The sequence below is a fragment of the Gambusia affinis genome, linkage group LG07, assembly GCF_019740435.1.
Source record: "Gambusia affinis linkage group LG07, SWU_Gaff_1.0, whole genome shotgun sequence".
NCBI classification, from domain to species: Eukaryota; Metazoa; Chordata; class Actinopteri; order Cyprinodontiformes; family Poeciliidae; genus Gambusia; species Gambusia affinis.
The window spans coordinates 29147912-29164415 of record NC_057874.1 but is presented as its reverse complement, the minus strand read 5'-3'; the positions used below and the strand labels follow the sequence as shown (position 1 = coordinate 29164415).

Here is a 16504-nt window from a genome sequence, read left to right as displayed (position 1 = left end):
GCATAATAAAATATTACATACACACACTGCATTGGTTAAAGTCTATAATACCTCAACCCAACAAGCTTTAACTGGATTATTCTGCTCTGAAAAAAGGATCCTTTGCAGCACAGCTGGAGAAAAAGACAAGTGCCAGATACAAACCGGTCAAACCTGAAGTTACTAATTCTACAGATTCTTGAAAAGAAAATGGATAATAAAATGCAGAAAGTGGTGAAATTCATGCCCAAACTACCACTGATTAAAAAAAGATTTCATTCTTTTTAGAATTTAGTCTAAGTTTAGAGTCAGAGCTACAGAGAAAAATGTAATGAAGCGTATATGTTATCAATAATTTAAAAAGATTTAGTCAATCCAAATATTTGCAAAACGTTTCCAGAAATGATTCAATAAGTTGACTCCACAGCAGTAGTTAGACCTTCCCACAAAGATCCACAGTGCTTAAAGTTATTCTTCAAACTAAAGGTATCATTCATGCACATCATTTATGTCCCATGATGACATTTCAGGGTTTTTGGACATTTTTTTTAGTATCTTGGGATTTGCTGTTGTGGTGAAGTGGCTGGAACGGTCAGATGGGTAAGATTTAAACATCTTACCAGCTGTGTATCTGCAGAAGGCCTGAGACCATTTGACCTCACTACACCTCCTTCAAAATACAAAGTATTACTGCTCCAATCATGTGAACCTGACATAACTTACCCTGTGAAATTTTCACATTTTTTTGATGGTAAAAATGGACGTGGTCCTGATTTATAACTCAACCAAACTTACATTTTATTCCACGTTTCATTTTACTTTTTTATACACGTTTTCTAATTTCCAGGGCTAAACCTGATATTAAACAGTCATAAGATTGAGAAACTCTGTTTCATATATTATGACATTATACTTTTCCAATTATAATGTCATAATAAGAAAATAATAATTGTGCACATTATAGTCACTATTCCAAGCTCTAGCCTCTCCTATTTGAAATATTATAAATGCTTTGGAAACCTAAACATTTTTGAAATAATATGAATATACTCATTGAGTTTTGATTGTTTTTGAAGTGGGCTTAATTTGTTTTTTCCTAAGAAAAATAAGAAATAAATCTAAGGAACATTAAACACTGTAAACTTTAGAATACAGTGAAAAACTATGTGCAATGAGAAAAAGGTAGATTGCATTGATACGGTTATTGGTAATAAATCATTTTCACATGTCAGATCAGGTGTTTCCTTCACACATTCATAGAGCAAAGTCATACTTTTATCCAAGGCATTAAAACCTAAGCTTTTCATCAAAGCCTGTTAGATGCACAGCGGTGAAATAGATTATAGACATCTGACATGAAAAAAGAAAACAGCACCACCTACAGAGTCTTAGATACACTGCAATAAGATCCAACCTAGAACACCTCAAATATCACTTATGTCAATTTTTAATGACAGAATTCTTCTACAGAGAGGATTTCTGCATCGGAATACAAAAAAAACTCACCCACACTATTTGTCCCAATGTCTCTTTTCAGACCGCAAAACATGACCGCAGACATTGACTTTTCCTCCTCAGAGTAACATCCACGACAGAGTAAAGAGAGACAAACACTGACAGATTAGAGGAGGATGGAGAAAGGAGGAGACAGAGGGAGAGATGTGGACTGCTGAGCACTCAGGGAATACAGTGGCGATGATAAGAGATGACTGGCGCTTACGCTACAACCACTCAACCCCCAAGAGAGGAGAGAGAGAGAGAGAGAGAGAGAGAGGGAGAGAGTGAGAGAGAGAGAGAGAGAGAGGGAGGTACACACTAACGGATGAAACAGGCTAGGTTAAGCCTAGAGAGAAAGTGTTCAGAAATATGCAAATAAAAAGAAACAACAAAAAAAGAAAAACAGAAGCTAAGAATATGTGGGTGAGTGAGCAACAAAGAGATGAAATAAGAAGGATTAAGCAGGGAGGGATAAACTGTTTATTTTTAGAAAATAAGACAAGAGGATGAGAGATGTTCAGTCATTTCTGTCAAATCATCCGTGGTTATTTTAAGAGCAGTATTCACAAATGTTACTACTCTCATTTAGTCAGTAACAATCAATAAATTGTAAATAAATAAACCAAAGTCCTTCTGAGAGATTCAGTTAAACATCACAGAGTCTCTGCAGCAAACATGCAGTTTGGAAAATCCTGTTTTATAAGGAAGTCAAAGGAAATACATTATCAGAGTTTTACGTGGCTTAAAACAAACTATACAAATTAATAATCAAAGCATTTTTTAAACTAAAACAAGTACAACACTCATTCCCAGCATGGGAACTGGAATCTTACTGAGGCTGATAGATGCAACTTAATTCAAAAGACAAAAGAAAAATGATAAGATTTTTTTGTTTAGACAATGACTAAATAAATGCTGCTGATTGTTGCTGTGCAGCACAAATAGCAGCTGCAGGAAGAAAAATAAGAGTTTACAGTTAATGTCAGAGCATGCATCTTTGTTATATTAATATCACCCTGTCTAAAGTCAAATCAGCTGAGAGTTAAAATGCATTGCTTACATGCATTAAAGAAATGTTATGGATAAAGAGTAATAACTGCAGGTTCAAAACAGAGAAATGTCACAACACAGAGGAGTTAATGTGTCAGAGCAGAGTAATGAGTTTGGTATTCATATTTCATTAAGCTCAGATGTTTTTCCCCAGCGGCTTCATACAAAACAAGAACAATTTACTAAAACATTACGAAGCACCAAAAATGTCGACAAAGAGAGACGGCAAGCTTTCAAAACAAATTTAATGAGTTTTTTTACTGTGAAAACACTGCTGTCTAAGAACTGTGGTTAGAAATGTCCCTGAATATTAAATGTGGAAATTTGGTTTAAACTTTAAACATATTAAGAAAAACAAAACTTTTACAAACATTTTTTTTTCTTTTTAGCTTTTTAATAAATTTTTCATAAAAACAACAAAATGGTGAACTACTTTGTGGGGCAAACCAAAAGAAGGTTTTATACTTAAACACTGAATTTTTAATAAGTTTCTAAGCAGTTTAGGTTTATTTTATGATACACTGGATATGTCTTTAAAATGCAGAGTTTAAATGTTTCTACTGACTGATGGATTAGATTAAATAATGGCTTATTAACCACCTTCAGTTGATAACATGTGAATGAAATAAATATTGATGGAAAATTCCTTTATTTTATCCAGCTCTTTCTCCTCAGTAAATTATTTGAAAACAATTCAAGCAAAACACAAAAACACACACATGAATTATAAGACATGATTGCTCTAGCATGTGTAAAAACGCCTTCTAGCTCACATCCTGAGCCTAATGTGTGTGTTGGCTGGGTGAGCTCAGAGTAAACTGCGTTTCTTTCTCCCTGGTGGCCAGCTTCCTGTGAATGTTGTCTTCTCTGCGCAGTCTGACCTAAATTAATGCCAGACAGCACAGAACACACACACACACACGCGCACACACACACACACACCCACGCACACACACGCACACACGCACACACTCATAAGAGCTCCGGTTCTCCATCTGATTGAGTCTAGTCTTAGAAGTCTAATTTCATATCTCGAAATGCTACAGAAATCGTTGCTCACTGTTTGCATTTGTACTTTGATCATTCACTGATTCTAAAAATATAAAAATAAAACTCAGAGATATCAACTGACACATTTTACTTGTACACAACTCCAGTTTTCATTTCTTGGATCTAAAGTTCATTACTTAATTGGATTTTCTATTTTGTTTGCAGCGTGGAATGTAAGAATCCGTAGAGGTTGACCTTCAAAAATCAAGGAACTCCGTTCAACAGTCGGGAACATCTTAAGAACTGTTCAACAGTTTACAGCTGAACTGTTCGTTCATCCATTCATCCATCCGTCCATCTATGCATGCATGGCCCAAACCCTTTTAGCAACCTGTTCCCCTTCTCGCCTGTGGGGGCGCTGCACCAAGAACCACTGAAGGAAGTGACATAAAAACCTCTGAAGACACTGAGAGCAACTTCTTTCTATACAGAATGTAAACAAACATGGAGATTTCAGCGGTTGTACAATTTCTCTTTTGACTTTAAAGACCACTAGTCATTTCTCTCACTTGCACTAGACTTGTGCATTTGTTTTGGTTGTATTTACCCAGAATGCCCTGCGGTGTAGACCGCTTCCTGTTTTTGAAGTGATCTCAGATCCGCTTGGCATTCACATTCAAATGGCTCCAGAGTTCACTTCAGCAGATCCAAGACTGAAGTTGGCAGGCAGACCAGAGTTTGATCTTTTGTTCGGAATCAGTTTGATTTAACTTTCACACCTAAACCAACTCAACTGGACTTTCCAGACAAATAAAATAAAGTTTGATTAAAGCGTATTAATGAATGCGCCCTCAAAGAACAACCAACAATTCAAAATAATGATTTCTCCAGAACCTTATGTTCTTCCACAAGGATGGTTAGTCACTCATTAATATTCCAAGTGTTCTAATTTTTTAATTTTGCTATTTTTTTTAGCTTTCTTATGTGACTTCAGATAAAAAATGACCCTAAATATTAATATGTTCAGCTCTCTGGGAGAGAAAATAATGCTAATCAGTGAGTTGGGTTTGAAATCGGATCAGGATTGCTGTGAGAGATTTCTTTAAGCAGCTCTGAAACATACATGAGAGGAGAAAAAGCAGAGTTAAATAAGCAGTCAAAAAAATTAGTCATGTCAGTTTGCAGCTCCAGACACACACACACACACACACACACACACACACACACACACACACACACACACACACACACTCAGACTCTCCAGACACTCGAGTGCACAATCTATGCTGCACATGGTCAAACTCTCTCATCTTGTTGGCGCGTCTTGCTCTTCTCTCCGTCTCTCCCAGTCTGTGGGTTTCAAGTGCAAATGAATCCAAGCATCACTCCAAGCACTATGAGTTAGGACTTTGAAGTGGCAAATGATGGCCTCCTGCAGCTCAGCACAGAGAAACACACATGCACCCGGAAATCTGCACCCACATACTTGAGAAAACACTCAAGTACTTCTGCTTAGTTCAGCCCATTCTTTCCCATCCACACACCGAAACGTCATAACTGGTAGCTGTGTAGGAAAATCTCTGTATATATTTGAGCAGAGGAAATGACAGGTTTGTCGTTGCTCCTTGTTTCTACGTCACACTGTTCCCTTAGAGCAAATGTAATACAGACTAATTGCCAGCCAAAATGCCACATTGCTTTTATTGGAAGCAGAAATGTCTGCCTGTAAAACTTACACACTTCACTGCTATGCTCCTTTTTGTCTACAAGTGAATATCCCAACTTTTACAGAATAGACATTTCTTTTTGGGAGGGATTATAAAATTTCTTAATAAGGAATATTCCTCACACAGTGCAAGTGTTGGCACACTTGCTGTACATATATTACATATACATATCTGCATTTTTTGAATCTCTGTAAGGACTGCTCTTAAGTTGCATTTTATATTTTACAGCACTTTATAATTTTACAATTTGTAGCATTTTATATTTTATATTTATTTTATTTTACCTACAACTAGTTGTTACTGTGTCTTGTCTTTATGCTGCAACTGCAAAGTAATTTCCCTGCTGGGATGAATAAAGTAATTCTATTCTATTCTATTCTATTCTTTCATTTTATTGCAGTATACAGGGTTTTTCTGACCTCCAGTTGTTTTGTTTTTACAGATTTTTGTTGCCGCTCTGCCTCAACCTCCCTCTCTAAAACTCCCCGGCTTCTGTCTCTCTGAGTCTATATCTCCCCCTGCTGAGCATCTTCATTCGATCACTTTAATGGCTTCTTACACTGCGGGACACAAATGTGGACAGATGGGGACTAAAAAACTGTCTTACAGCAGCACCAAAGAGAAGGAAACAGAGGATGGGTCAAAAGGAAGAAAAAGAAAACAAAAGATGCAGAAGATGACGGTCAGAATAATGGAAGCAGACTGAATGTGCTAGATTTTAATTCCTATAATTTTATTTAAATAGGTTTGAGGTGGTAGTTGTGAATCCCATTGCTGACTTGACTCTCTTGACTCAGTTTAATTACTGATGTGAGTTCAGTCTGGCTTGTTCTTCTGCTCAGAGGCCATATGACAGTTCACATTAACTTCACTGAGTGCAGACGTACAGCGGGTTAATGAATCACCATTCAAAAGCATTTCATTACTCTAAAGTTATCACTGTTGACATGGGAGAACGTTTAACATGGATTCATGCAGTAATTTCCAGTCTGTTGACTGTCCATGAAAAAAAAACAGCAGCTCACACAGCCGTAAAAGAAGCAATGAAACGAGCCGCCAGTCCCGTTTTCACTGAGCAGTGAGATTACGATGGCAGCTGTACTTCCTCTTCATTTTTATTTGAAAGTAATGTTCTGAAAAGTAAAATCTTTAGTTTCTGCTGACTGTAAAGACTGACAGTGGTGAGTAACTTTGCAAAATATGCAATGTTGAAAGCACTGACCGTCTGTTCTATTCACTATTAGTCCATTAGTCTCATTCTTATAATCTTGTGGCCGTAAGCCTAGAATGTTGGAAAAGTAACCAGGAAATTCAGAGTTTGCACTTCCATGTTTGTTTCTGAAATTTCAACACAAAGGTGTGAAAATCTCTGTCAATATTCTGTTAATGTCAAAAAGCACAATTTCACAACTCCGGTGTTTTCATTACATAAATTACTAGTTACTCCATCAGCAACCTTCACCGTGATAAACACGAACGTCTCAGGGTGCACTACATTGACGCCGCGGCTCTTCCTTGGTTTTCGTGGAGATATTTAGCCGTCACAGTAGACTGTAAGCTTTTACTCCTGCAGTCACCTGTCATTTTGCAGATGTTGCTGCTCTCTGCGTACCTCCACTCACCTCCTCCTCTGCCTCAAACTGCTGCTGCCTCACTTTCAACCATCACTATGTAAATCATCATATTATGTTGCTTTACCTGAGTTCTCCGAGGGGTCCAGGAGGGTCTGTCCCTAAAGAGTCCAGGTGGGCTCACCGGTCTGGTTCCTGTGTACCAATCAGAAGGCTGGATGTCAACAGGACGCCCTCCAGACAACTTCCTGCTGGGTTCCCTGCCATCAGGTCAAACTCCAGAACAGTTCCTGCTCTACTATCACTCCGTCCTTCTGTCTGTCTTTCTATCACTTGTGCAAAAGACACCAAGATAAATGAAGTACTCACTTGGTGGGAGCTGCAAACCAATGGCCTCAGACTTAGAGAAACTGTTACTTAGTTTTGACAAAACAAAAAAGACAAGCAAAACCAGCTACGGGTTGAGGGAAATACTGAGAGACAATTGATAAAACGACAATGTTCAAAGGCTTCCATTATATTCACACACTAAATGTAATTTTTTTTTTCAAATGAACAGCATACAGTGTCTAGTGTAGTTTCAAATAGATCAAAACATAAATGGGAAGGAATAACAGACATGCAGAGATGATAGATGAAGAGCAAAGTGCAAACCTTCTGTCACTGCAAATAGGAAGTCGGCCAAGTTTGAAATGCAAATGAATCCTAAATCTGTTTTCCACTCTTCCTCTGTGGAATCACAGCTTTCTGCAGCACCAGCTAACCTACCTGCCACTCCTTTCATAATTCACTCTCATTCCTGCCTTGGCTTCTCCTCTTTTAAATGATGTTTCTCTTCTTTTCTTCCAGCCACAGACAGACAGCAGTTTTTATGTTTTTTTGTTTCATGTCATAGTGGATGTTCCACCAGGAGAGTAGAAATAGATAAAGCTGAGTTATTTTGGCACCTGGAGTATTTTTTTCTGACTTTTCCCTAATGCTGGTGACACCCTTACCTTCTGCATTGTGATAAAGAGGAAATCATGCAATTTGTGACACATTAACTACAAACCACTGCATACTGTTATATATGCACTGGTATGTGCCACCAACAGGACAATAATCCATTCATTTGAAATTAATGCACATTATAATATGTACATCTAGGATGCATCCTCATATATTTTTTTAAATGCATGCTTTCAATTTTTTCACTGAAACTGTCTTTGGAGAAACAGGTACAGACGAGTTTACAGAATAATGAGAAGGAGCTCTAGTCTGATGATGGATGTTGGATCAAGTTATTCTATTTGTATTTTACTCTGACTAATACAATAATGTCAAGAGAGATTTTAGAAATGTTAGTTCATTTGTAAGTTTATTTTATTTATTTATCTGGCTGTCACACATTAAGCCATCTCTTCACTTTTACTTCACAAAAACAGTTTCCAATGATAAACTCCAGATGAGAATAGAAATGTGTTTTCTATAAACGTTTAACCCTGGCAGCAGTTTGTGGGTGAGATTCAGGTTAAACCCTGCATCAGTCATCAGGACACAGAAACATTCACACATAACACTTCAGCCTGAGGGCAATTTAAGTGGCCAGTTTACCTAACATGCACAGTTAGACGGTGAGAGGAAACCAAAGTGTGCAGAGAGAACCCACACACTCACCGGGGAACACATAAACACTTCAGAGAAACGCCTGGATGTGATTCAGTCCCAGGATTTTTTTACCACATTATAACTGCTACACTGTAGAGCGTCTAAAATAACCTGCTGTTCTGCTTCATGAACAACAAACACATGCCCTGTTTTGGGTGGATTAACCAGATTCAGCCAAACTGCTGGTGTTCTAAGGATTACCCATGACTATTTGGCTGTATGAAGGTCTTAAGCAAACATTTAGCTCAGGACTCGGTAAATGTGCCCAGAATCACCCATATCTCAATTCCGTCCATCATCTCACTTGAAAGCAAACTTGACATTTTATCCACCTAATTCAAAGGTATGAATTTCCTCATTCATTCAAGTCCTGTCATCCTCCCTCTTTCAGCAGCTTTTTTATCCTCTCTGTAAATGTTACCCTGTCTTTGTCTTTGCTCTTTCTCTCCACCCTCTTGATCTCTTCCAATGAGGCCTTGACATAATGAGGCCAAGCTAGCAAAAGTGTGAGACCTTTATCTGTGTCTTTGTCCCTCTCTCTCGTGGTCCCTTCAGTTTTTTTATGGTCCCATTTGTTCTTTGGATTTATTTGGATTTATTGTGTTCAGTGACAGCAGACGAAGGAAGCGCAGGAAGGCCAAATCAGCTTTCCAAAAGGTTTCTTTAAGCTCCTCTTGAAGACGTCAGCTCTGGCCCTTATCCGTGTTATTCTCTGAGCAACGCAGCCACGTGTCACCACGTTCATTCTTTCGCCCAACGCACAATGCAACCTGTCACTGCTTCTTTGCTCTCCTCAGTGATTTCTATCTTATGTTGCTTCTCCTCTCACCCTGGCTTGTTTTGCTTCCCATAAAATCGCTGTCACTTGTTTTAAGCCTCTGCCGGTTCCACTGGAGTTTCAGACGGTTTTCTTCACATCTTCTATTCTGTTTCAGAATTTTCTCCTGCATTGTGTTTTATTCTGAAAGTTTGACTTAAAGTCTGTCTACATCAGCTTTGCAGGTTCAGTTTGTGTGAAATGTTTGGTTTGCCTTTTTTCTGTCTTAGTTCTGAATAAAGTCGGCTGGTTATTTCCTGTTGATTGAAATCAAGTACTTAAAGCTTGCATGAATTAAAGTTGGCCGCCAGTATTATGTTAAAAAACACAAAGTGTTTCTTGTTCTCAGCTACATGCATGGCAGTCTGATGTGATGACTGCTGCAGCTGTTCTAACTCAGTCTCAAGCAGATAATGGAGGTAATTTTGCAGCGACACCTGGGTGGGCGCAAAACATTCCACAAAACTCAAGTTCTTATCAATCCAGTTGTTACACAACAAAGCTTTACAGAAGCTTTTTGATTATTTTAAAAATACTTTAAACAATGAGATGATTGCTATACAGGAAATTAATACATATTATGTTACTCTGGTCAAGATGATGCTTAATAAAATAATTTATTAAGTTATCCATTAAGTGTAGTTTACTGTTGGTTGGAAAACAACTTCATTTTCTTTTTTCTTTTCCTCCAGGGGGTCTTTTTATGGGCTCTAGTGTCCCTTATATGAAAGAAGGCTGACTGAAAAGGGGGAAGACTTGCTGTAAATGGCGTCGAAGACTCAAGGCCTCCAAACGTGGGTCGCGATATCCCCTCCGCCACCGCAGCACGCCCACGACTTCATTTTCTAGACAAACTTCAGACACGTTCTTTCATTCCTAAGTTTTTCATATCAACTATGAAAATAGCCCAGTCCTCTGATACTATTTATATTAAAATTAAAGTGTTACTATTAATTTCACTGGGATAAAGCAAATAAAGCTGTCTGTGAAAATGTGAGTAAGCCCTATAACTTGGCAGCTTGTTGAACATTAAAAATGCTGAGTTTGCTAAGTAAACTGTTGAACAAAGACGCTGCCCTGTCTCTGACCTCCATCTTACTGGTTCAGTTTTACATCAAAGACTCTCACTCATGTTTTCTCATCTAACATCAATCCTTACATTCAATGCTGCATCCTTCACATTCCCTCATACTCTTCTCTTGATCTTCCACTTTCTCCTCACCCATCAAATTTATTAGCTCTTCACAGACTGTGGAACAATGGAAAGCTCCATCCCTGCTACATTAAATGTATTTAGGTGTTTTCTTGCATCAAAAAGTTTAATAATTAAACATTACTGTAGTTTACTGCTCCTTCATTGCTTTCATACTTTCTTTTTGCCTTCAATGCCTGCACTTGTCTTTTTAAACGCAGTGTTTCCTCTTTGCTCCTTCTGTTTCACTGCTGGCCCATTTCTGTCTCTATCTTTCGCTCCATCTGAACACTTGTGCTTTTTCCTGTCTCCATCTCTTCCTGAGTCTCTCACTCCAAGTTTTCTTCCTTTCCTTCCCCCTTCAGCCCCTTCTTCTCTCTCTAGTGTTTCTCCTTCTGCTGGAGGTATAAATAGGGCACATTATAAAGCACTAATTAATCTCTGGTGACAAAATCAAAGAAAACGCATCTGCAATGCTGAGAGGAGTGTTGAAGGAAGAGAAAAGGGCAGGAAAGGGGAAGCATGAGGAATAAAGAAAATAAGATTCAGATAAGAGCTAAATTAAAGAATTAGATCAGAGAAGAACCGAGTGAAACAAACTTGGGCGGGAAAGTTTTTCAGGCTTATGATTTCCTTTTTTGAATTTTAAAAATAATTTAAAATTTACTTAAAACTTCCTGAAATGGCAAGTTTTTTTTATCAGTATGGGTTTGATGTAAATGGTAAAGGTTTGTTTATCATCCAAGTCTGAATTTAACAGTTCAAAGTGATACTGACTGAAATGTAATCCTACTGGGCCACATTTTAGTCCAAGATAGAAACTTCCTGACTGAGCTGCTGGAAATACATGATGGATATAAACTTTGTTTTAAAGCAGAAGACATCAATAAACTGAGTAAAAATAATTGTTAATCTGAATATAAACAATAGATGGTGCTTTGAGTAGTTAGCATTGATAATGTTGCTTTAACCAGAAAAAACAAGCTAAAAGTGTCAAAAACATTATTTTGGGGTAAATTGAGAATTTTATCTAATTTTCGGGCTGTTAGGAAAATACAGCGTTTCAGTTTGTCTGAATACAAACTGAATACAGTTTAACTTTCCCCAAACTCAAAAGTAACTTTCAACTAATCTCAGTGGCAAAAAAGTTAGCTGCCTTAGCGTTAGCTGCCTTAGCATTAGCTGCCTTAGCGTTAGCTGCCTTAGCGTTAGCTGCCTTAGCGTTAGCTGCAGGCGAACAAAGTGACGCCAGCAGGTGGACTGAAAGGACTTGACTCACTTTTTTTTCCTTCCCTGGAACTAAAAGTAAAATAAAAAAAATAAAAAATAAACGTCCATATGCTTTGCCATCTTGTTCCCCTCCCATCCGCAATTTCTCATCCTTGACACATAAGAGCACAGGTAGCAGTCTTGAAATGTTCAAAGCAAAAAACATGAATTTTAATGCAAATTAGAATTTCACACCAACTTGCAGTACAATAAGAATGTTGCAGTTGTGCTCTTGTCTGGTCTTCAGAAAGAAATGCTGACTTCAGCAGAACAGAGATTGAGAAAAGAGTGAATATAAATGTAGTCTGTGCAGCAGACAACAAACAAGAGATCTCAAGGATCTCTAGACAAAAATTATCGATTATTATAACCATGCAGTTTAAATTTAGGAGGATGCGTGTATCTTCTCACACCTTTACAGAAATAACTTTTTTTAACTGAATTTTCCTGTAAAAACTAAAGTTGTGAGGTTTAAGGTTTTTTCTAAGAGCTGTTTGGAAGCCCTTCATATAACCAGCTTCCTGTGGGAATTCAAGTGAGTAAAGAGATCATTTTATTTTGTTTGTTTCGTTTCTGCCAGATTGCTGCACAGTGGAATCCTTCAAGCATTGCTTCCATTTATTGGCGGAAATATCAGGTAGAAAAAAAGAAAGGTTACAGAACTGGATGTTCAGATGGTGTTTCACATGTTCCACTTTTTCCATCAACACACAATAAGGTCCAGTAATTCATTAAGCATCGACACCAGGAGCTGCTGAGCAGAAAATCCACCAGGAGTAATTCTGACACTATGAATTGTGACGCAAAATACAAGACTGAAGCAGAATTTCAGCATCAAGGACGGCAGCTCCTGTCCAGACAGAAAACCAAGAATCCATCCATTTTCTAAATGCTTAAACTTTGGGGCGTTACTGGGCAGAATACTGGGTGAATACTGGGCAGGTCCAGAGCAACAACAGGTATAAAAATCCACAATGCGTGTGGCCCTTTACTCTTTGCAGGGATTACAACATGAGCAAACAGAGAGCAGCAGCATCGCTGCAGCGGCTCAGCGCAAACAGGAGGAAATCATTTTTCAAAGTCACTATTTGTCAGTTATTCCTGGGAGTTCAGGCTGGAACAGATTTAATGTGATTCCAGCAGCAGACCTGCAGCTTGTGTAAAATTGTTAATCTGCAGTGGGTCTCTGTTGTTTAAAATAAATCACCCAGGGCATGCAGCGTCGCATGTGAAACCAGCTTCTGAAAGCTAACCACAGGGTCTTATTTTAATTTTTGTCAAAGAGAGGAAGCGTTTTTTTTCTGGGAACTCGCGGAGAAAACACCCAGATTATCATCATTCCTGTGCTGGGAAGAAACATTCTTAACTCGTATATTTCCACCACAGCATTTTCATTGCATGTTCAGCTTGATGGAGGAAAATTGATAAAGCTTTTAAACTAGAATTATTTGCATTTGCAGTTTTTTTTTTCAATTTGCAAATTAAAGACCAAGATCAAATTACATTTGCTAACCAACAAAACAAAGTATTCTAGTGCATTTGGACATATTTTATTCAAAGTTTGGTTAACCTCTAATTTGTTTAACCAGAAGTGTTATAAATAGTTGATCAGTGTTACTATGCAAAGCTGTTAGTTTGTATTAATAACTTTCACGATTTTACTTCTGATCTTCTGCAAAGATTGGAAAATGAATTTTGATTGTTTTTTTTAAGTCACTGCCACCTGCAGCATAAAGTCCAACGTTAGCTGATCCCTGGAAGCACTCCTCCATAATATCCCATTAAAGCTAATGACTCCATAATCCCACACAGCAGTTTTATCATCCCTCCAGCCGCAATAAACTTCCAGATCCAGTTATTGTGGAAGCCACTGTTTTTCCCTGTGTGATCGGTGACCCACTAAAATCTGCTTCAGCTGTCAGAAGTAACACAATGCTCTGGTTTCCAGTGAGAGCCATCAAGGCTTTGATGCGATGGAAGTGTGACGGAGAAATCTCTGCAGTATTATTAACAGCAGGAAGATGTGACAGTGATTCATCCTCCGCACTGCGCTGCAACAGGGGCAACTTTAACTCATTTCCGCAGGGATAGTCAGACTGTATTACCGCCTGCAGCCCGGGGTGGGTGGCGGTGCTCCCTGACAGGCCGATAGGCGGCGTTTTGTCCCCATTTGCTGCCCTTTCCAGCGCGTCTGCGGGCTTCACTTCAAAGCAACACATCTCCAAACTCATAAATAAATCAGCCAGAGAGGGAAAAGAGAGCGCTGCGCGTCTCTCCAACAAAAACACAGACTTGCGGCTGGCGCAGGGTCGCATACGAGTTTAATCCAGATAGAACCGGATCATTTCTCCAAACCATCAACAAGAACGAGTCAGGGCTAACTTCAGTGATGAACAGGTGCGACAGAAATCCCTAAAATGAACCAACAGGTGCAACCTGAAACTTCACCTTATGAAAGAATAGTTGTGGATTTCTCTGTTAATGTGTCGACAAGTGGATCAGTTGTCTGTTATCGGCGCATTTGTACAATAACAGTTCAGCATTTAAGGTTAAAATATTTATTTTTTAAATCGAAATATTTCTAAAGCGTATACTTTCATACAAAGTTCTCCACAAAAGATAGAAAAAAGTGTCTCAAAATTAAGAGAAGCGTGAAATAAAACAACCCATCTTTTTCTAAACCAGACCTGTAATCAGAACCGCGTCCGCTGCTGCAGGACACTGAAGCTGTTTACCGGCAGCCAGAAAATGTACATAACCTGACATCCAGTCAGAGCCGTCAGAGAAAAGCAACAAGAAGAAAAGAGTCCGAACAACTCAAATAAAAAAAACCGGGAACGTCAGCTTACAGAAAAACAGCTGACTAATGAGAAGTGAACGCGACCTTTCTGTTTTCTCCTCACCTTTTTGCAGAAGCCTCTTCTTTAATATAGCCTGAAGGAAAAGCATTGTTTCCCCCCACAGTAAGTCCGGGATGGATGAGTAAATCTCTCCTCGTGGAAGAGCAGAGGAGGAAGAGTGAGGAAGAACTTCTGTCTGTTTCTCCCGCTTTCCCCCCCGATCCGTTTCCTCCCTGCTCTCTCTCTCTCTCTCTCTCTCTCTCTCAAAGGGACGCCCCCCCCGAACCCCCCACACCCCCTGTTGACACCAGCTGAACTGTAGTGTGTGCGTGTGGGTGCGTGTGTGTGTGTTTCCCCTCTCAGATGAAAACGGGAGTAAACGCTGTGACTGTAATTGACTGTAATCAGCCTTTCAGTCAGTCAGCTGCTTCCAGCCTGGTTCGGTTCTGTCGGGCCGATTCGTGTTTTCTAATGGACTCCTCCTCGCTTTCTTTGTGTGCTAATTTAATTAGAACATTCTCACCATCTTCCCCTGCGCTCTCGCTCTCTCTCTATCAGTCTTTGTCGTATAGTTTCACTCCTGATTATGCAAAAAATGTTAAATTGTAGCTTAAAGCCTTGGGGACTTTTATTGCCCTAGATTTCCCTCTTTTTCAGTCTTTGTGTCTATCAGTTGTGTATTATGTTGCAAGTTTACCTCAGTGTTTGTGTGTGAAGTAAAAACTGAGCTCTAATGATACTCATGAGATTTTCCTTTAAGGTGTTTGGTGAACAGTTCACCAGCACCGTTTAAAGCTGAACTTCAGAACCACGGACAGAGACTGTCAGCTCATCACAGAACCAACAGATTTATTCATTATTTCTTAAATCCATAGGCTCAAAACGGACTGAAACCTAATTATCCCATCATGCAATGGTCACTAAGGAATAGGCTGCCAGTTCTCCTGCAGGATTAATTCATAGGGGATCAACTGGATTCAAAGACTTGACGACCAGCAGAGCTTCATGCAGCAGCTCAGTCCAGCTTTGGTTGGAACTTAAAGATATTTGAGTTTCTTCCAACCAGAGCTGGTCACTTCATTAACAAACAAACAAGTGAAACACAGATTTTAAATTTAATTGATAAAACACAGCAGCACAATTCTTCACTGTGTAAAATGAGGAATCAATATCTTTTAGTGTGCAACATGAATGAAGGAAGAACTGAGTCCTGATACATAATAAGCAATTAAAATTAAAGTCAAATATCTCTGCAAGACACAGATACACATCTTTCTTTTTTTTGATTACAATCTTTTAGATGTTTAGCAGATGTCAGAGAATTTCATATGTAATCATTTCTGAAAGGATGTGATGCAAAGGATGTTAATCGTTATTACAGACACACTGCTAACATGTGGAAATGTTTTCCAAAATGTTCACAGTTTAGCTGACATTACACAGTTAAATGTATTATTATTATTATTATTATTATTATTATTATTATTATTATTATTATTATTATTATTATTATTATGAGAATTTCATTGTAATCATTTCTTTCTCTGAAAGGATGTGATGCAAAGATGTTTTATCAGGTTATATTATCATACAGACACACTGCTAACATGTGGAAATGTTTTACAAAATGTTCACAGTTTAGCTGACATTACACAGTTAAATGTAAAAAAGTTTGTTTTTGGTTTAATTAAGCTACATATTGAGCTGAAGCTGTGGATCAACCTCTTAAAGGTTTGATGTAAGCAGGTAACTCTTTAAAGTGGACCGTGACAGATATGCATTAGGGATGTTTCATTTCCCTTCCTGGCTGATTTTTAATTTAGGTTCTTCATTCCGGTTCTCTCTCTTTCGCTTTGATCTCAGACAGTTTTAAAATAGACATTCTGTTAAATCGTACTCACTGCAAAGAGATTTCTACCTCAAAT

The 16504-nt window shown here is 38.4% G+C and overlaps 1 protein-coding gene across 6 annotated transcripts in view; it reads right to left on the bottom strand.

Moving 5' to 3' along the window:
* LOC122834268 (glutamate receptor-interacting protein 2-like) overlaps window positions 1–16504 on the bottom strand; it is a 100298-nt gene that overhangs the window by 40324 nt on the left and 43470 nt on the right. For 2 of the 6 annotated variants that reach the window (XM_044122541.1, XM_044122542.1), the window contains exon 1: window positions 14643–14802. The exons of 3 other annotated variants lie outside the window; for them this stretch is intronic. In XM_044122541.1, the coding sequence (XP_043978476.1) occupies window positions 14643–14688 (46 nt within the window). In that variant the 5' untranslated portion in view covers window positions 14689–14802. Of the gene's footprint in view, window positions 1–1485; window positions 1549–14642; window positions 14803–16504 lie in introns of those variants that run through there. One more of the 6 variants, XM_044122539.1, reaches the window with a different exon arrangement.